This window comes from Oncorhynchus clarkii, chromosome 15 (assembly GCF_045791955.1).
Source record: "Oncorhynchus clarkii lewisi isolate Uvic-CL-2024 chromosome 15, UVic_Ocla_1.0, whole genome shotgun sequence".
In the NCBI taxonomy this organism is placed as follows: domain Eukaryota; kingdom Metazoa; phylum Chordata; class Actinopteri; order Salmoniformes; family Salmonidae; genus Oncorhynchus; species Oncorhynchus clarkii.
The window spans coordinates 27,059,082-27,081,110 of NC_092161.1; the positions used below are offsets into that span (position 1 = coordinate 27,059,082).

The following is a 22,029-nucleotide window of genomic DNA, read 5'->3' on the forward strand; positions in this document are numbered from 1 at the left end:
TTATCCCTTTTTGGAACAGTCAATAAAAAAAATAAGTTTATTGAGCTAGAAAATAAAATATGTTTCAATTACACAGTGAGGAAGTCTCAAATCTATTTTAAAAAAAAACTTAACAGTGAATTTAAATAATTATTTACACTTTAATATATCATGAACATTCTTGCATTCTTCTATCTTCCAATATTTCCAATGTGCAAAACCAAGTTTAGGGCTACAATGAATATGCACATACAATGATTACATTTCTGGGCGGGTTCAAGTCAATCCTTCAGGGGGAGGGGTTAATAAGTATTTGCCCCAGTGAAGAATGACAATAACACAAGAGTTGTGTCACACCCTGATCTGTTTCACCGGTCTTTGTGATTGTCTCCACCCCCCTCCAGGTGTCGCCCATCAATATAAATATTTAATACGCAATTTAAAGTTTAATAAACATATGCACAGGTTGTACAACCTTGTCTCTATAGGCTACCTTTGAATTGTCTAATTATCTGTTAAGTCATAGTTTACAGAATTGTGGGGTGCGACCCCTGAGGGGGACGGGGGACCCCGGGGGGACGGGGGCAGTAACTGAACCAGATTGTAACACCTACAATAGCAAATCAACTTGATTCTTGATCACAATTAAAGCTGGTACTTTTTTTATTTTAACGCTTGAGCCGCCAGTTTTGGCTCTCGACAACATAATTGGTGGCTCCAATTATGTTGTCCTGGGTGACCCTATCGATGAGAACCTCACTCAGCAGGTGATCTTCCTGCTCTCTTCCCTTCCTCTCTCTCAATTAGCATACCTTGAAACCTGTGAGCTAACTTGTAGGCTAAGTCATCGAAGTCAATGGAGTCAATTTGAAAAGGTTATATTTATAAATTAAGCACGAATAACACTTTCACAGAAAATATATTTTTCAGTAATGGAAAGTTTCTAGTGCGAAGTGTGGCCTCATGCATGAGTACTATTTCTCAAAACGTGACAGTTCTCTTCAGATTATGTTTGTGATTTGAAAGACAACTTTGGCAGCATTACACACTTTCAAATCTAATTCTAGTATATTCTACAGAATTAGAGACACATCTCTGACGATATCAGTTCAATTCTGTTTCCGACAACAGCAGCAACCTATCCTTAATGTGTAGTTCTATAGAAAACACATTTGAAGGCCAACATTGTAGAAAAAACATTGTGGAAAAAACACCAATCATGTAGCCTATATTCAACCTTAGAATCATAATATCCTTAGAATACTTCAAAAACCACATTTATTTTGTATTTCAACAGAAATTAGGCCACCCTTGTTATGTCATCATTGATATGGTTTTGACATTAAATTATAGGCTTATGAATGAGAATAATCTATTTTTAGTGGCCAAAACAGGTTTTAGTTGCATAGGGCAAATAGAGTGGAATAAGGAGCTAATTACTTATCAAGGGAATGATTACATTTATTTTGTATTTTATTTATTTAAGCTTTATTTAACTAGGCAAGTCAGTTAACAAAAAAATCTTATTTACAATGATGGCCTACTACGGCCAAACCCTAACAACGCTGGGCCAATTGTGCACCGCCCTATGGGACTCCCAATCACGGCCGGTTGTGATACAGCCTGGAATCGAACCAGGTACTGTAGTGATGCCTCTAGCACTAAGATGCAGTGCCTTAGAACGCAGCGCCATTCGGGAGCCCATTATGGGTCCATATTCGGGAGCCCATTATGGGTCCATATTCGGGAGCCCATTATGGGTCCATATTCGGGAGCCCATTATGGGTCCATATTCGGAAGCCCATTATGGGTCCATATTCGGGAGCCCATTATGGGTCCATATTCGGGAGCCCATTATGGGTCCATATTCGGAAGCCCATTATGGGTCCATATTCAGAAGCCCATTATGGGTCCAAATTGGGAATGGGTCTAAATTAGTCAGGACAATGGGACAAGCACCTCTTCTCTTACGAGAAGTAGGCATATCATGTTAAGCTATCTTCAATGAATAGAGAGTCAAGACACCTGTTTAAAGCCCCTTCCGAAAGACAGCATCCTCCAGAGGACAATGTCAGAATCTATTCCCTAATGTAGATCAGAAAGGATTTGGTTGTACGGTGAAACTTCCACCTAACCTGTCAAATCCACTCAGATCTCCACACTAAAAATAAAAGGTTCTTAGAGTATCTTTTAGGGGTTCTTCAAATTGAAACTCTAGGGAACAAATATATGTTTTTCGAAGAACCCTTTAAAATGATTCTTCAAAGAACCCCTTTTAATGGATCCTCAAAGAACCTTTTGAAGAACCTTTTGGGGTGCATTTTTTAACTACCCCCCCACCCCTTTTATTATTATTATTAATAATAATACTACGCATATAAATAACAACAATAACACAATATTTTAGTTGTCAGTGTTTATGATTTTAGTGGCAAAGCAGAATAAAAACATCTAAATATGAGGCAAACTCCCAGCAGAGCCCCAAGTCCAATGGGTATATAACATGGGTATGTTCTCCGTATCCATAGCCAGAATGATTTTGCAGTGTATGGTGATCGAACAGGTTTCCTGTTATATTCATCAGAGGTGTAGGGAGGGTGAAGTCTGTGAATCCAAAAAATAGCAATTATACAATGTTTAATAAAACAGTATTCATACCTTGGTTTTTGTGGTGAATGTGAATTAAAAAAACTGTTTCAATAATGTTTGTCATACACATACCTTGTCCATAATGTAGAGGCCCATGTGATTTTCATTGAAGAGATAGGGGAGGAGGATGGTACATTTGATCTACATAACATACCAATACCAATTGACATACCTTTGTATGCCTCCTCGTCTATATACCTGCAGACACAGACACAAAAGTGAGCAGTTCAGTCATCTGCACCCAGTACAGCTAGCCTGACCTCTTTGTTGATTGATAACCATTGAATTGTGTCCATTTTCACAAATATGAAAAGGTAGATGGTATCATCATGAAACAATATCAATTTAGATCAAACAAGGGACAAACCTTACCTTAAATGTAGGAGATTTAAAAAATAAAAAATGAAGTTAACTGCCTGCACCTGCTGTCCATTCATATTCAAATCCAAATGTTTCAGTTCGGCAAGAACGGTAGGCTCCTGCAAGAAACCTCACCAAATAAGGAGGTTCCAAGATGAACTCTGAAAGGAAAGGGTTAACGCCGCTCACCATTATATTTGTTTTTATTTTATTTAAACAACTACTAAAAGCAGGGGTTGGAACCAAAATTATTTTTCAAACTTTCCAAACAAATCCAAACTTTTAGTTCTGAACAGAAGCACTAATTTTTTCGTTCAGTTGCCACTGTTCCAACCAGCAAGATAAAGTTCTGAACCAATTCAAAACAAAACAAAGTACTAGCTTATAGCTTTTCCTTTTTAACCTTTCAAATCAACAGTTTTTTTCTGAATTCTAGCTAATTAAATTAGGATACTTAACCAATCAGTGCAGATAGAGTAGGCAAGATATTGGTTTACATGCACAATGGACAGACAAGTGTAGCCTATGGCGTCAGATGCAACTGAAATTTTGCGGGTGGGGAGAGAGTGAGAAAGGGTTGAGGAGAAGTCTTGAAGCACTAGACATCTTGTTATGACATGCATTATCTGAATTAGGTCCACAGAATTACAGTGCATTTGGATAGTATTCAGACCGCTTCACTTTTTCCACATTTTGTTATGTTACAGCCTTATTCTAAAATGGATTAAATCATTTTTCACTCGTCAATCGACACACAATTACACAATCCCTGCTGCTGAAAAACATCCCCACAGCATGATTCTGCCACCACCATGCTTCACCATAGGGATGGGATGGTTCCAGGTTTCCTCCAGGCATTCAGGACAAAGAGTTCAATCTTGGTTTTATCAGACCACATAATCTTGTTTTTCATGGTCTGAGAGTCTTTAGGTGCCATTCGGCAAACTCGAAGGGGGCTGTCATGTGCCTTTTACTGAGGAGTGGCTTCCATCTGGCCACTCTACCATAAAGGCCTGATTGGTGGAGTGCTGCAGAGATGGTTGTTCTTCTGGAAGGTTCTCCCATCTCCACAGAGGAACTCTAGAGCTCTGTCAGAATGACAATTGGGTTCTTGGTCACCTGCCTGACCAAGGCCCTTCTCCCCCGATTGCTCAGTTTGGCCGGGCGGCAAGCATTAGGAAGAGTCTTTGTGGTTCCAAACTTCTTCCATTTAAGAATGATGGAGGCCACCGTGTTCTTGGGAACCTTCAATGCTGCAGAAAGTTTTTGGTACCCTTCCCCAGATCTGTGCCTCGACACAGTACTGTCTCGGAGCTCTACGGATAATTCCTTCGACCTCATGACTTGTTTTTTCCTCTGACATGCACTGTCAACTGTAGGACCTTGTATAGACAAGTGTGTGCCTTCCAAAATAATGTCCAATCAATTTAATTTACCACAGGTGGACTCCAATCAAGTTATAGAAACATCTCAAGGATGATCAATGGAAACAGGATGCACCTGATCTCAATTTCGAGTCTCATAGCAAAGGGTCTGAATACTTATTGCTGAGAATAAAATTTAAAAATAAATTAGAATAAGGCTGTAACACAAAATGTGGAAAAAGTCAAGGGGTCTGGATACTTTCTGAAGGCACTGTATAATAATGAATATGATCAAATCCATATCAATGATAACACAACAAGGGAGGCCTTGAAATGCAAAATTATTGTGGTTCTTGAAGTATTCTTAGGATATTATGATTCTATGGTTATTAGGTTGAATATAGGCTACACGATTGATGATTTTTTCCACAATGTCTTTTTCCACAATGTTGGCCTTCAAATGTGTTTTCTATAGACCCACACAGTAATTGTCGGATTGTCGGAAAAATTGCCAAAGATGTCTAATTCTGTAGCATATACTATGTCTAACATTTAAAAGTATGTAATACAGCCAAATTTGTCTTTCTAATCTCAAACTTGAGCGGAATAGAACTATTACGTTTTGAGAAATAGTACTCATGCAAGAGGCGCATCTCCACACTTCGCACTAGAAACTTTTTCCATGACTAAAAACATATTTTTTCTGTATCAATCTATCAAATTGACTCCACTGTTCGACTACTTAGCCTAAAAGTTAGCTCACAGGTTTCAGGGTATGTTAATGGGAGAGAAGAAGGGAAGAAGGCAGGAGCAGCAGCATGCCGCGTGAGGTGAGCGTTGGCAGGGTCACCAGCTACAACTCAGGACAACACAATTGGAGCCGCCAATTAATGACCTCGTACACCTGCACATCGGTACTGGTAGCACTTGTATATAGCCAAGTTATCGTTACTCATTATCGTTACTCATTATTGTATTTATTATAACTTTTATTTTGACATGTTTTACTTTTCTATAATTTCTCTATTTTCTTTCTCTCTGCATTAATGGTAAGGGAAGAGGTCCCTGAACCAATAGTTGGTTGTATTAACGAAAGTAATATGGGGTGGAAGCTATTGGAGTTTTAAGGAAGAAATTTGTATTTAAAGTCCATTTGCATTCATAGAAAATAACCAACATCATAAAATATTAACTAATTGCCGTAGATTGTACAGAGGACGCCCCTGAATCAATAACAGTTGGCAGTATTCAGGCCAAAAAGATCATCAAGGACATCAACCACACGAGCCATGGCCTGTTCACCCCGTTATCATCCAGAAGGCGAGGTCAGTACAGGTACAACAAAGCTGGCTTCTATATCAAGGCCATCACACTGTTAAATAGCCATCACTAGCCGGCTTCCACCAAGTACCCTAACCTTGTTTTTTTACGAAACTGAACAGCAAAAACAAGGGGTGTAACTTGTTCGCTATCGTCAGCTGATTTAGAATATGATATTTCTATCATCTTGGCATGTTCCTCGAAGAGGTATTGACAAGAAAAGTCTGAATCTTTAATATTACGACAGTGGTGTGTATTCATGGATGCCAAGGAAAGCCAGGCTTCCCCCAAAAATGTTTCAATAATTAAAAAATAAATCATATAAAATGTATCATTCATGTCTGTTTCATAAAAACAACACCCCTCTCTGTATGTGTAGCCCATCTATCTGATGCTGTCTGGTCAAAAATAGTATGACATTGTTGACACCTGTAGCATTGAATGCAAGGTAAGCCAGCAGCATTTGGCATTCCTTGATAAAAAAAAAAGTGTAATAGCCAATCAGCGTTGACCTAACCCAGAGAGTAAGAGGAAGCGAGAGGCCCAACTCGGAGGAAAATCTTTGTCTGTCCCACGTTTAGCAACCAACCGTACAATCTAATCCGACTGTAAAATAGCCTTGTGGTCAATTCACGCAAAGATGTGTATTTATCAATGTGAATGTCTGCCCTGAGCTGGGTGTACACAGTTTTACAGGTGAACAAGTGGTGCTGGTTTTGGAATACATGATAAAATAGAACTTGATTGTCAAAGTACATAGACTAATAACTGGGTTTGATAAGTAAACAAGATTAGGGACCAATCAGAGAGCAGGGCTATGATGATGTCATTATGAAAGGACCAATCACAGAGCAGTTTTGACGATGTCATTATCACAAATATAATGAATCTGTCTTTATTTCAGTTAAAATCAACAGACATAGTAAACAAACAGCAAAATGTGTGTATATCTAAAGACAACTTGGATAGAGTATAATGCAGTGAAAAGTGACAGCCTAATATGGGGGTAATATTTTTAGGGTGGATGTAACCCATCTATAGATGTGGCCTCTGTCTGTGCAGTAGGCTGTTAGCACAGGGCAGGCAGGAGAACTGTTGAGGGTTCTGGATGCACTGGAGGATCATCAGAGTTCTGTGAGGAGACATGAAGATTCAAAATAACAATGTGCACTCTACCGTGTTTAAGGTTCTGTTCACTTTCCCAAAATTCCCAAGTTTTCCAGAAACTCTGTTACTCTGTCGATCCCGCAGAGGCACGGGAGCATGGCGACCTAAAGCACTGGAGAGAGCATACGTGACATTACCCCCACCCCGGCGTGAGGCTCTAGCCGCAGGACGCCAACCACAGGGACGATCCCAGGGATCAGGAGCGGACCGGTCGCCTCTTCTGAGGCGCAAGAAACCTGATGAACCGGCTGAGGCGTGAGAGCCAGATGAGCCGGCTGAGGCCTCCCTGGCTGTCTTGGTCGAGGCACGGGAACCTGTTCACCTAGCTGAGGCATGGGAGCCTATCGAGCCCGCTGAGGCATAGGAGTCTATCGAACCCGCTGAGGCATCACAGCCTGTCGATCCCACTGGGGTATGGAAACCCGTCGAGCCAGCAAAGGCAGGGGAACCCGTCAAACCCGCCGAGTTATGGGAATCCTACAAACCGGCTGAGGCCTCCCAGGTAACGCAGGTTCTGACTCCCGGACCAGACATCACCTCAACACAAAAACTAAAAAACTCTCTGATGCTTCCCTTTGGTGAGGCGTCATTCTGTAACGTGTGCGCTGGGAGTCGGAAAGCAAGTTCAGGGAGTGAACAATTTAATAAATGAACGAAACATAATACGAAACAAGAAACACAAACAACACACAGACATGAAACTGAAACAGAAACAACGACACCTGGGGAAGGAGCCAAAGGGAGTGACATATATAGAGCAGGTAATCAGGGAAGTGATTGAGTCCAGGTGAGTGTCATTATGTGCTGATGCGCGTAACGATGGTGACAGGTGTGGCCATAATGAGCAGCCTGGTGACCTAGAGGCCAGACAGGGAGCACACATGACAATCGGTGGTAGTCTGGACGTTTAAAATTGCTTTGGTGTTGGTAGCTTTTACGGTTTTGGCGCTAGAGGTTCCAGCAGATGGCAAATAATAATAATAAGTATGAACAGTGTCTAAAGTTTGCTTTGCTTTCAGCAAGCATACCGAAAACTAGAAAGTTACCGAAATGTTCAAAACAAATTGTGTTTTAGTGAAGGAGGAAGTGATGTATAGGTGATGTGACTTACAGGTCACTGTCTGTGCAGGTCCAGCGGAACCCTCTGGTCTGTAGGACATTGATCAAATCCACAATGGAACCCTGAGTGCAGGATTCTCTAAAGGAGGAGAGAACGAGGATACATAAAGTACATAACATACAGTATTTCTAAAGGTTGGTGTATTGTAGACAAACCGTTTGTATCTGATGCAACTTGACAATAACATAATTTGCATGACATTTGCATAGATAAACTTATTTTGTGTTGATATTGAAAGATATGCCCAGTTCGTAACTTGGGTGTTTACCTAGAGTTCGTTCCAAATGGCACCCTATTCCCAATGTGGTGCATTACTCTTGACCAGGGCCCAACGGGCTCTATGTAGGGAATAGAGTGCTATTTGGGACGCATTCCCAGTCATTCTCACATGAAGGGTCCCTCCAGGTTGGCCACCACCTTGATGTTGACATGATCCACCATTCTGGGGTTCAGGCTGTCCAGCTCCACACCCCCAAACATGCTAGAACAAGATGAAAAGGACCAGAGTGAAACAATCACTACCCCTGTTAGACCACTATGTACTGTCAGTGGCTGTCACGTCTTCGCCTTACCTTTTCCTGTTGAAAGCATTCTCTATGGATCCATTGAGCAGCACTGTGATGTTGCCACATGCCGCTGCAGCAAACTGGCAAAAATACAGAGATGAGGCCATCATAGCCAGACATAGTCCACAATATACAGTAGACATGTCGTGCAGTCACCCAGTATCACAAAATCACAAGGCATATCCCTACCACAAAAATATTGCCGTGAGATTAGTGGCATTCATGTCATTTAGGCTACCATTTTGTGAGTGAGCTTACGTTTTGTGAGGCTTGTCTCCACAAGGAATAGACAGGATGGTGAACACACGTTGACCAGTCTGGGCAAGAGTTGAAATCAAAGCCTAACAAAGAGAAACAGATGAAGGAGCTTCATTAGAGAGAGACAGCCATTTTTTACATAGAACAACCACCACAGAGACAAAGTCAATGACATCTGCTGTGAAGATTACATTATCCTTCTAAAAAAAAAGCAAAGTCATTCTCCTTGTTTGATTCGTGTGCAGAGCAGGGGGGGGTCTCTCCGGTGCAAAATTGGAAGAGTTTACCACAGAGATGGGGGTGTAACACATGGTGTTGTGGTACAGCTGCGCTACATAACACCCTATGTGTGCGATATCCCCCACTCTGTTAAACTTCCTGTAAGCACTGACCCAAACATTACATCTGTGGTCAACCACAGAGCCCCAGCCTGTCATAATTGTGACCTCTCTCCAAATCAGGGGCTTTGGAGTGATGGCTTGGCGCCCACTGGAACAACTGTTCCTTCAGTTCTTTTGGGAACAATGTGAAGAGGGGAATCATCTCTCTCTCTCTCTCTCTCTCTCTCTCTCTCTCTCTCTCTCTCTCTCTCTCTCTCTCTCTCTCTCTCTCTCTCTCTCTCTCTCTCTCTCTCTCTCTCTCTCTCTCTCTCTCTCTCTCTCTCTCTCTCTCTCTCTCTCTCTCTCTCTCTCTCTCTCTCTCTCTCTGATCATGATGAATCCTACCTCTGTCTTTCTCTTCCTGTCCGCACCAGATGAGGTCATTGAACATGTATCCCACCAGCGTGTCCTCCAGGGTCCAGAAACGACGTGTTACAGCTGCATAGCTGTGTATCAGCTCCCTGGTCTTACTCCAGAACAGCAACTACAAAAACCACGAGGGCAACAAGCACAAACCAGATACTAGATCTCAGAGGAATCATACAGTAGATACTCAAGAAATCAAAGATACTCAAAAACACAACACAGTCAGTTACATCCTCAGAGGATTCAGGGCCCATACTCATAAATTGTCACAGGGTAGGAATGCTGATCTAGGATCAAGTCCCACCTGTCTCGGATAAGAATCCAGAGCTGCCATGGTGATACTCACCTTACCACATGTCAGAGTCTGTGGTGTGGCATGGAACATCCTTTTGTAGTCCTTAACCTTCACATTACAGCGAGACTTCCTCATTACAGCCTCCTCAAACTCCCTCCAGATCTCCTCACAGTCATATCTACAGTAACACACACAGCACTTTTACCTACAGCACCAGTCAAAAGTTTGGACACACCTACTCATTCCAGGGTTTTCCTTTATTTGTACTATTTTCTACATTGTAGAATAATAGCGAAGACATCAAAACTATGAAATAACACATATGGAATCATGTACCATGAAATAACACATGAAATCATGTAGTAACCAAAAAAGTGTTAAACAAATCAAAATATATTTAATATTTGAGAGTCTTCAAAGTAGCCACCCTTTGCCTTGATGACAACTTTGCACACTCTTGGAATTCTCTCAACCAGCTTCATGAGGTAATCACCTGGAATGCATTTCAATTAACAGATCTGCCTTGTTAAAAGTTAATTTGTGGAATTTATTTCCTTTTTAATGCTTTTGAGCTGAGTTGTGTTGTGACAAGGTAGGGGTCGTATACAGAATATAGCCCTATTTGGTAAAAGACCAAGTTCATATTATGGCAAGAACAGCTCAAATAATCAATGAGAAATGACAGCCAATCATTACTTAAGACATGAAGGTCAGTCATGATGCAGTCAAGAGACTGCATCAATCAGGCCCTCGTGGCCGAATTGATGCAAAGAAACCACTGCTAAAGGATACCAATAATAAGAAGAGATTTGCTTGGGCCAAGAAACACGAGCAATGGACATTAGACCAGTGGAAATCTGTCCTTTGGTCTGATGAGTCCAAATTTGAGATTTTTGGTTCCAACTGCCTTGTCTTTCTGAGACACGGAGTAGGTGAACGGATGATCTCTGCATGTGAGGTTCCCACCGTGAAGCATGGCATATGAAGTGTGATGGTGTGGAGGTTCTTTGCTGGTGACTCTGTCAGTGATATATTTACAATTAAAGCACACAGTGTTCTGCAGTGATATGCCATCCCATCTGGTTGGCGCTTAGTGGGACTATCATTTGTTTTTCAACAGGACAATGACTCAACATACCTCCAGGCTGTGTAAGGGCTAATTGACCAAGAAGGATTGTGATGGAGTGCTGCATCAGATGACCTGGCCTCCACAATCACCTGACCTCAACCCAATTGAGAAGGTTTGGGATGAGTTGGACCGCAGAGTGAAGGAAAAGCAGCTCAGCATATGTGGGAACTCCTTCAAGACTATTGGAAAAGCATTCCAGGTGAAGCTGGTTGAGAAGAATCTAGGTGAAGCTGGTACTTTGAAGAATCTAAAGTTGATTTGTTTGGATACATGATTCCATATGTGTTTTTATAGTTTTGATGTCTTCAATATTATTCTACAATGTAGAAAATAGTACAAATAAAGAAAACCCTTGAATGAGTAGGTGTGTCCAAACTTTTGACTGGTACTGTATATCTAATCATAGATAACATTTTAAAAAATATGTCATGTTGAGAGCATGTTGCATATAATGAAATAAGATCCCTTACAAAAAAAGCACACGAAATTCACGTAATCACATGATCTCATGTGATTTTATGTGACTTTAATGTGATAACATGTCACAACATGATCTCATGTGAAATAAATGGACAACATGGGGATGCAAAAAACATGTGATGACATGAAACTACATATGACATTTGAACACATGTGATAACCCAGGTGTTAAATGCCATTGAGAATATTTTACTTTAAAATGCTTAATTTACATTAATTTAATTTAAACAGTCATAGTCCCCTGCAGGTTTTAGTTAGATTCTGGTTTGTTCCAGGGCCATCCCCAAGAACATTTTTAAAACATAGTGTCATGGTCCTCTTGATTACTTGAGACTTAACTGCACAACTTTTTGGTTGCAACCTGAAGTACCTGCTGCGTCACCAGGTCTGTGGACATAAAGGAGATTGGCTGTACATATTGCCTAGAATACATTTTTGCACTTTTCCAAAAGTATGTACAATATTTTGAATGTCTAATTTCTATAAAATTACATTATGCTGCTCTATTCTGATTTCAATTAGTGTAAAAAACAGTGTTTTATTTTGAACTGTGACCACACTTGGGACACAGCCTTAACTAGGATTTGAACTTAATTAAAACCTCTTGGTCGCTAGCAACCTGAAATGTCCTGCTGCATGTCCTTCCATTCCACCAATATTTGCAAATGTGTGTGTGTATATATATATATATATATATATATATATATATATATATACACACACATTTTTTTTTAAATATCACATTTACATAAGTTTTCAGACCATTTACTCCACACTTTTTAAAGCACATGTGACAGAGATTACAGCCAGACAGGATTGGGTTGAGGCACAGATCTGGGGAAGGGTACCAAAACATTTCTGCAGCATTGAAGGTCCCCAAGAACACAGTGGCCTCCATCATTCTTAAATGGAAGAAGTTTGTAATCACCAAGACTCCTCCTGGAGCTGGCCACCTGGCCAAAGTGAGCAACCGAGGGAGAAGGGCCTTGGTCAGGGAGGTGAGCAAGAACCCGGTGGTCACTCTGACAGAGCTCCAGAGTTCCTATGTGGATATGGGAGAACCTTCCAGAAGGACAATCTTCTCTGCAGCACTCCACCAATCAGGCTTTTATGGTAGAGTGCCAGACGGATACCACTCCTCAGTAAAAGGCACATGACAGCCCGCTTAGAGTTTGCCAAAAGGCACCTAAAGGACTCTCAGACCATGAGAAACAAGATTCTCTGGTCTGATGAAACCAAGATTGAACTCTTTGGCCTGAATGCCAAGCATCACATCTGGAGGAAACCTGGCACCATCCCTACGGTGAAGCATTTTCGTGGCAGCATCATGCTGTGGGGATGATTTTCAGCAGCAGGGACTGGGAGACTCGTCAGGATCGAGGCAATGATGAATGGAGCAAAGTACAGAGAGATCCTTGATGAAAACCTGCTCCAGAGCGCTTAGGACCTCAGACTGGGGTGAAGGTTCACCTTCCAACAGGACAACAACCCTAAGCACACAGCGAAGACAACGGAGGAGTGGCTTCGGGACAAGTTTTTGAATATCCTTGAGAGGCCCAGCCAGATCCCGGACTTCGAACATCTCTGTAGAGACCTGAAAATAGCTGTGCAGCAACACTCCCCAGTCAGCATGACAGAGCTTGACAGGATCTGCAGAAAAGAATGGGAGAAACTCCCCAAATATTGGTGTGCCAAGCTCGTAGTATCATACCCAAGAAGACACGAGACTGTAATCGCTGCCAAAGGTGCTTCAACAAAGTATTGAGTAAAGGGTATGAATACTTATGTAAATGTGATATTTTGTGTTTTTTATTATTTATTTTTTGCAAAAATTAAAAAAATTAATCGTTCTTGCTTTTTCCTTGTTGGGTATTGTGCATAGATTGATTAGGGGGGGAAAAAATGTAATTCATTTTTAAATAAGGCTATAACGTAACAAAATGTGGAAAAAGTTAAGGGGTCTGAAAACTTTTTTTTATTTTTATTTATTTTACCTTTATTTAACCAGGCAAGTCAGTTAAGAACAAATTCTTATTTTCAATGACGGCCTGGGAACAGTGGGTTAACTGCCTGTTCAGGGGCAGAACGACAGATTTGTACCTTGTCAGCTCGGGGGTTTGACACCTTCCGGTTACTAGTCCAACGCTCTAACCACTAGGCTACCCTGCCGCTACCCTTTCCGAATGCACTGTATATACAAAAGGTATGTGGACACCCCTTCAAATTAGTGGATTTGGCTATTTCAGCCACACTCGTTGTTGACAGGTGTTTAAAATCGAGTACACAGCCATGCAAACATTGGCAGTAGAATGGTCTTACTGAAGAACTCAATGGCTTTCAATGTGGCACTGTCATAGGATGCTACCTTTCCAACCAGTCAGTCCGTCAAATGTTTGCCTTGCTAGAGCTGCCCCGGTCAAATATTGGCAGTAGAATGGCCTTACTGAAGAGCTCAGGGACTTTCAATATGGCACTTTCACAGGATGCCACCTTTCCAACAAGTCTGTTCAGCTGGAATGGTGTAAAGCTCGCCGCCATTGGACTATGGAGCAGTGGAAACACATTCTCTGGAGTGATGAATCTGGCAGTCCGTCGGGTTTGGCGGATGCCCCAATGCATAGTGCCAACTGTAAAGTTTGGTGGACGAGGAATAAGGGTCTGGGGCAGTTTTTCATGGTTCGGGCTAGGCCCCTTAGTTCCAGTGAAGGGAAATCTTAACGCTATTGCACAGAATTACATATTAGACGATTCTGTGCTTCCAAATTTGTGGCAACAGTTTGGGGAAGGCCCTTTCCTGATTCAGCATGACAATGACCCTGTGCGAGGTCAATTCAAGAAATGGTTTGTCGAGATCGGTGTGGAAGAACTTGACTGGGCTGCACAGATTCCTGACCTCAACCCCATCGGATACCTTTGGGATGAATTGGAACACCGACTGCGAGCCAGGCCTAATCGCCCAACATCAGTGCCCAACCTCACTAATGCTCTTGTAGCTGAATGGAAGCAAGTCCCCGCAGCAATGTTCCAAAATGTAGTGGAGTGCCTTCCCAGAAGAGGGGAGGCTGTTATAGCAGCAAATCGGGGACGAACTCCATATTAATGCAGATGATTTTGGAATGAGATGATCGACTAGCAGGTGTCCACATACTTTTGGTCGTGTAGTGTAGTTGTCCTCCGGCTACACCATAATGCTACCCCAGGGAGTGCTGCTGAGACAACTGTAGACCTTCATTGCAAAACAGTGTGTTTTAATAAATTATTTGGTGACAATATATTTTGTATAGTTTTACCTAAAAAGGATAACTTTAATGTTTCACAACTTTTATTTTTATGAAATTCACTGTTGAGGGTGGTTCTTCCCTTCCTCTGAGAAGCTTCCACGGATTTCACAGCTACACATATGAACTCACATGGTACAGTTCACTACCTTGTAAGTACAATGGGAGGGCAAACTGTAAACGGGGGGACCGAGGGTCCTTTAAAAAAAAAAAAAGAAGACATTTCCTGAAATTCTACCCTTATTATGCCTTTGTTGATTGGTATTTTGAGGGGTATATGAAGGGGTATTTTGAAAATAAGTGGAAGGATAAGTGGAAGACCCCCAACCACAGAGAGAGAAATTTTCCGTTTTAAAATGTTATTCTAAAAATGTTATGAGTGAAAGAGAAATGTGCAGTGTTTAAGCTAATTCCATGCAATTCTACACATTTTGACAATGGGCAGAGATTGAAATTTGCTGTTTTAATGCTGATCTCATATTATTCCTCACATTTTGCCATGAGGATGAGAAAATATTGCAGTTTTAAAGTGACTGTCCAGTGAAAATCTAACTTTTAAAAGTTCATATTCTGTTAACTCACACCCAAATAATGACTTACCCTTTTTTCGCATTTGTGGCCAAAGCATACATTCGAGATAAAAAAAAACATCTCAAACAGACCATTTAAAAACTGCTTGCTATTTCCTCATAGAGGATGATGTCATCCTCCTGAGGAGGATGAGCTGGCCTATCAGTGGTCTACTTGCATTAATATTTTTAATGCCCTGTATACACCCTCACCATTCTGTTGTTGTGGTATGCCCACAGCATTCCAACACAGAAAAGTTACTTTTTAACATACATAATTAAAAAAAATGTGGAGGTAAAACAATTTCACTTATATTAAGGATTAATTAATTGTAGGTCAAATTTAATAGAAATCGGGAAACACTGGACAGTTACTTTAAAGGTCTACTTTTGCCCCCCCAAAAATAATAATGGCTTTAAACTGTATAACTGATCAATGCACCATCATACCAGGTCATTTAATGCTTAAAAAAAGGTATGAATAAGATATTTGGCTACAGAAGTGCAATTTCTTACCGATCTCTCAAGCTTTCATCTTCATCCAAAACCAAATCCTGTGAAATGACCTCAACACACACTGGAGGAGAAACTGGCTAGCTACAAGTAGCTATCTTAGCTAACGAACTACCTACGTCGGTCGTGGCGTGCATGAGGACTGTTTTTTGTGCCCAAAAAGCGACCATTAAAGCTAATTTCCTTCAATTCTACACATTTTGCCATTGCTTATGACTTGTTCATATGCTATCTGGGGTGACCCTGACCTCCAGCGCCCCCCTATCCAATTATACAGGTAATGGAGGTGCTGCACAAATCCCTGGTTGTGATGGACAAAGTGGAAGAATTTGTGTTGTTGCAATAAAAAACTATTAAACAATTTTTTCAATATTGATTTAAATGATAATGTGATTGAGGTAGGGGAGAGAAAAAAACATGAGATATTTATAAACGGCTCCCATTCTGCATGGAGAGCGCTCAGCTCTGTTTTGTAAGCAGTGCGCCCATGATATGCTCTTATCTATTGGAGTCGGACACGAGCTCTGCTGTACTATAAGGCAGCCCCCCCACACCTCTCTGATTCAGACACATTTTATTTGAATACATTCAGTTGTACAACTGACTAACCTGTCAATATACAGTCATAACACTGTCGTGACACATATTTAGGCCTGTTGTGACATGTATTATTTTAAGGCTGGTTATGACACCTACATAAGAGTGTCAAATCCCACAAAACCTACCACACAAGGCGAAGCATTGCAGATTACACCATAGCCTACTTGAAAACTTCATGTGTATGTTATATAACATTTTCTGAAATGTACCATATTAAATTATTGTAATTGTGCACACATTGATGTCAGACATGTACCTACTGTACCCCAATGCTCTGTTGCTGATGACTGGGATGAATGCAGGAGCAAATTTCAGGAGCAGGACAAGACACTATCTTTGAGTGATGACTGACATATGGCCATGCTCGTGATAGGCCTATCTGGCTTATATGATTATGGTGGTCATAATTCTTGACAGAATCAAGTAAAACGACACAGGATGGTCATAATACTTCATGACAGTGTCATAAAGTGTATTTTCTACAAGTTATTTAAGCAATAAGGCCCAAGGGCGCGCACGCACACACACAGTCCAACTCCCAGAGAAAGGGAGTATAATGTGGGATTATCTGTCACAGGAAGTCGTGCAGAGCCCAAAGCTTTATGATGCACTACCAATTACACTGCCTCCTTTAAACTTTTATGATCGAAGACATCGGTTACCTCTGTTTTCACGCCCTGATTAGATTTATGATTCGAGGAAATGGATGGATCGCAGTGTCCAAAAGGGTGCTAGATGTAGCAGTGTTGTAATTCCTCATTAAGTCTCACGCATTATGTTGCTAACCCATCACTCTCTAACAGGAGGGAGTGCATTCATCTTAGCTGTGACATATTCGTTCTCAACAAGTACAGAGACATCACTCACGCTTCTCCAATACAGCCCTCTCTCTCTGCCTGTGAGGCTATGACAGACATGGTGGGCCATTAAAACTAGTTTTTCAACCACTCCACAAATGTATTTTTAACAAACTATAATTTTGGCAAGTCGGTTAGGACATCTACTTACAGAAGTAATTATTCCAAAAATTGTTCACAGACGGATTATTTCACTTATAATTCACTGTATCACAATTCCAGTGGGTCATAAGTTTACATACACTAAGTTGACTGTGCCTTTAAACAGCTTGGAAAATTCCAGAAAAGGATGTCATGGCTTTAGAAGCTTCTGATAGGCTAATTGACATCATTTGAGTCATTTGAGTCAATTGGAGGTGTACCTGTATTTCAAGGCTTACCTTCAAACTCGGTTTCTCTTTGCTTGACATCATGGTAAAATCAAAAGAAATCAGCCAAACCTCAGAAAAAAAATTGTAGACTTCCACAAGTCTGGTTCGTCCTTGGGAGCAATTTTCAAACGCCTGAAGGTACCATGTTCATCTGTACAAACAATAGTACGCAAGTATAAACACCATGGGACCACGTAGCCGTCATACCGCTCAGAAAGGAGACACGTTCGGTCTCCTAGAGATGAACGTACTTTGGTGCAAAAAGTGCAAATCAATCCCAGAACAACAGCAAAGGACCTTGTGAGGATGCTGGAAGAAACAGGCACAAAAGTATCTATATCTGTTACACCTATTGTTGGAATGATACCAAGGTGCAACGTGGTTGGCGAACAACTGTATTTATGTTTAAAATGAACACCAAAAATCCAACAAAATACAAAAACGAGGGTAAAGTTCTGCAGAGCAACTAACAAAATCAAGATCCCACAACTGAAGGGGGGAAAGGGCTGCCTAAGTATGATCCCCAATCAGAGACAACGATAAACAGCTGCCTCTGATTGGGATCCATACTAGGCCAACAAAGAAATAGAAACATATATTTGCCCACCCAAGTCACACCCTGACCTAACCAAATAGAGAATAAAAAAGGCTCTCTAAGGTCAGGGCGTGACAATATCAACAGTGAAACGAGTACAATATTGACATAACCTGAAAGGCCGCTCAGCAAGGACGAAGCCACTGCTCCAAAACGACCATAAAAAGCCAGACTATGGTTTGCAACTGCACATGGGGACAAAGATTGTACTTCTTGGTCTGATGAAGCAAAAATAGAACTGTTTGGCCCTAATGACCACCGTTATGTTTGGAGGTAAAAGGGGGAAGCTTGCGAACCGAAGAACATCATCCCAACAGGGAAGCACGGGGTTGGCAGCATCATGTGTGGGGGTGCTTTGCTGCAGGAGGTACTGGTGCACTTCACAAAATAGATGGCATCATGAGGAAGGAAAATTATGTGGATATATTGAAGCAACATCTCAAGACTTCAGTCAGGAAGTTAAAGCTTGGTCGCAAGTGGGTCTTCCAAATGGACAATGACCCCAAACATACTTCCAAAGTTGTGGCAAAATGACTTAAGGACAACAAAGTCAAGGTATTGGAGTGGCCATCACAAAGCCCTGACCTCAATCCTATAGAACATTTGTGGGCAGAACTGAAAAAGCGTGTGTGAGCAAGAAGACCTACAAATCTGACTCAGTTACACCAGCTCTGTCAGGAGGAATGGGCCAAAATTCACCCAACTTATTGTGGGAAGCTTTTGGAAGGCTACCCGAAACATTTGACCCAGGTTAAACAATTTAAAGGCAATGCTACCAAATACTAATTGGGTGTATGTGAACTTCTGACCCACTGGGAATGTGATGAAAGAAATAAAAGCTGAAATAAATCATCCTCTCTACTATTATTCTGACATTTCACATTCTTAAAATAAAGTGATGATCTTAACTGACCTAAGACAGGCAATTTTTACTCGGATTAAATGTCAAGAATTGTGAAACCCTGAGTTTATATGTATTTGGCTATGGTGTATGTAAACTTCCGACTTCAACTGTATATATGCATTCGTGAAATGGTAGGTGCTTTGTGTTTGTTTTGCATGGCCACTGATGTGATAGATTCGCGGTATAATTACATCGGAGTGGAAGGTGGCGAGATGACATGTCCTTTTAACAAATTGACGTCTGGTTTGAGGTTGAGGTTATTGTCATTCATTATACGTTGGTACGTATTGCGCACTTCTTTTAGCTCCTGTAACCATGTTTTCAGACTTGCTTCAAAGTTTGCCTGCTTTGATAGAGTCATAAGAGTAAAAATTAACCACCATAACTCCATACCGAAACAGGAAGTACTTTGAAGGCTCATTGCTAGAGGTTGACGAAAACCCACACGCGAAGGATGTATTGACTGTGACTGTGAACCCCATTTCTTACTCAGTAATGGAGGTACAGTGAAACTTTTATGTTTTATGAGCACTTGCATTGCACCGTTGTGATCATTCCAATGAAAATGAAGGGTCAATTAAATGAATATACTGAAGCAGTTTGCACTCAGCGTTCATGACACAGGCAAACACACATACACACACACACACAGAGTGCCTGGACACAGCCCGTAGCTGTGTGATATTGGCCATATATCACACACCCCCAAGGTGCCTTATTGCTATTATAAACTGCCCACCAACGTAATTAGAGCAGTAAAAATACATGTTTTGTAATACCAGTGGTATACGATCTGATATACTATGGCTGTCAGCCAATCAACATTCAGAGCTCGAACCACTCAGTTTATAATTAAGCAATTAGGCACAAGGGGGTGTGGTATGGGCTGTTCTTACGCACGACGCAACGCGGAGTGCCTGGATACAGCCCTTAGCCATGGTATATTGGCCATATACCACAAACCCCCAAGGTGCCATATTGCTATTATAAAATGGTTATCAATGTAATTAGAGCAGTAAAAATAAATGTTTTGTCATACCCATGGTATACGGTCTGATATACCATGGCTGTCAGCCAATCAGCATTCAGGGCTCGAACCACCCAGTTTATAATGAAACATACCACAGCATTATTGAATACTCGTTTCTGATTGGTTAAAAGGGAATTCTAGAATGGACATTAAAACCAGATACAGTGCCTTGCGAAAGTATTCGGCCCCCTTGAACTTTGCGACCTTTTGCCACATTTCAGGCTTCAAACATAAAGATATAAAACTGTATTTTTTTGTGAAGAATCAACAACAAGTGGGACACAATCATGAAGTGGAACGACATTTATTGGATATTTCAAACTTTTTGAACAAATCAAAAACTGAGGCAGGTTTGAAGCCTGAAATGTGGCAAAAGGTCGCAAAGTTCAAGGGGGCCGAATACTTTCGCAAGGCACTGTACCTGGAAAGTTCGAAAATATATCGGGGCACCTTGCAATCATGATGCAATAAGCGCCTACACATGCAGACCGTACTTGCTACAAAGTTACTGAATGCTAAACCAACAACCACAGAAAACGGAATAAGATACATTGTAAATGCAGGTCCTACGAGGAACAAACTTTGCTAGGAGACTTTCATTGATTTGTTTTTGCAGAGACATATTTTTTGGGGGGAGCGTCTGATGACTTAACGTGGTGAGTGATGAACAAGAATGTATCTGGTCCCTACTGTTGCAGTCATGACGCAAGTGGCGCTATGCTGTAAAGTACTTCCATGTTTCTAGTTTGATCAGCTGTTATCAGCAACTGATATTTTTTAATTTGGCTGTCATATAGGCAGGTTTGCTAGCAACAAACAATTGTTAACATTTCTAGCCTAGTGTTGGATATACAATGTGATCTCCTCATTATGAAGTGTTGAGTGTTCTGACGAGAAGGAAAACTTTTCTACCTATGCCTGGCAAAATCAGCCATTGTTATCATTGTTATGGATGTACCCAAATGAATGTCAACAGAAAACAGCTACTTTGCTTCCTAGGTTTTGGCCTTTCTATGGAGTTTTCCCTAGCCACCGTGCTTCTACACCTGCATTGCTTGCTGTTTGGGGTTTTAGGCTGGGTTTCTGTACAGCACTTTGCGATATCAGCTGATGTAAGAAGGGCTAAATAAATACATTTGATTTGATTTTTCTTTGGCAACTGTAAGCAATTGTATTTTATTGTTAGCCTGCAATACTTTATTATAAAAGGTGGCTATTTTGCCTATGTTCCACAAACACTTTTTCACATGTGAAATCAGGTTATTTTCCACATATGCAATCAGTTTATTTTCCACATGTGAAATCATGTGGTTTTCCGTAAGGGATTCTATGTTAGAAATACATTTGATTTGTCAAGACACTAAGTCGGTCAAACTGCCTACTTTTTCATGTCTTACCCACACTTTACCTGGAATTAGGCCAAACTAGTGTTATGTAGCTGTAACATCGACCAATCACAATGTGTTTCAGGTTAGGTGTCGTCCCCATCCCAGCTGTCAAACCATCAGTGCAAAACAGGACAATGACAAACCCTGATGAAAGAAAATAACACAAGTACAATACCTCTTTGAATGTATTCATCAATGTCTATAAAGGTGTTCTTTCACTCAGGTTATGGAGGTACTATTGAAAATAACTCACATAATATGAGCATGTGGAATATGCTAGAGGTCGACGAAGACTTCTGAAAGGTCATGGTGTTCAGAGCTCATGGATGGAGCTCTCCAAGGTACGCCCCAGACCCCTCTTACTTTCAGAGTTAGACCCTGTCACTGTCAATAGAGAAAGAAATAGTGAGTGAGAGTAACAAAGTGTGTGTATGTGTGTGCACGTGCTTGGTGACATCAATTGACATCAAGAGTGTGAAGTCAATGAAGAG

General features: G+C 41.0%; 1 protein-coding gene across 1 annotated transcript; it reads right to left on the bottom strand.

Moving 5' to 3' along the window:
• Window positions 1-6,668: 6,668 nt before the first annotated feature.
• LOC139367131 (ADP-ribosyl cyclase/cyclic ADP-ribose hydrolase 1) lies at window positions 6,669-21,907 on the bottom strand. Its single transcript, XM_071105194.1, has 9 exons — window positions 21,792-21,907; window positions 21,559-21,682; window positions 9,876-10,002; window positions 9,509-9,647; window positions 8,784-8,866; window positions 8,532-8,605; window positions 8,348-8,440; window positions 7,951-8,037; window positions 6,669-6,804 (listed from the first exon to the last, which is right to left on the bottom strand). The coding sequence occupies exons 1-9, from the start codon at window positions 21,844-21,846 to the stop codon at window positions 6,708-6,710; spliced, it is 879 nt and encodes a 292-aa protein (XP_070961295.1). The 5' UTR covers window positions 21,847-21,907; the 3' UTR covers window positions 6,669-6,707.
• Window positions 21,908-22,029: the final 122 nt, after the last annotated feature.

Bases quoted from the DNA above. Each gene is read 5' to 3' on its own strand.
- LOC139367131 (XM_071105194.1), bottom strand. From the start codon at position 21,846: ATGACCTTTCAGAAGTCTTCGTCGACCTCTAGCATATTCCACATGCTC. The intron at 10,003-21,558 runs GTAAAGTGTGGG...GTGTTACTGTAG, and splicing joins CTAGTTTGGCCTAATTCCAG to ATATGACTGTGAGGAGATCT. The intron at 8,441-8,531 runs GTAAGGCGAAGA...ATCTTGTTCTAG, and splicing joins AATGCTTTCAACAGGAAAAG to CATGTTTGGGGGTGTGGAGC.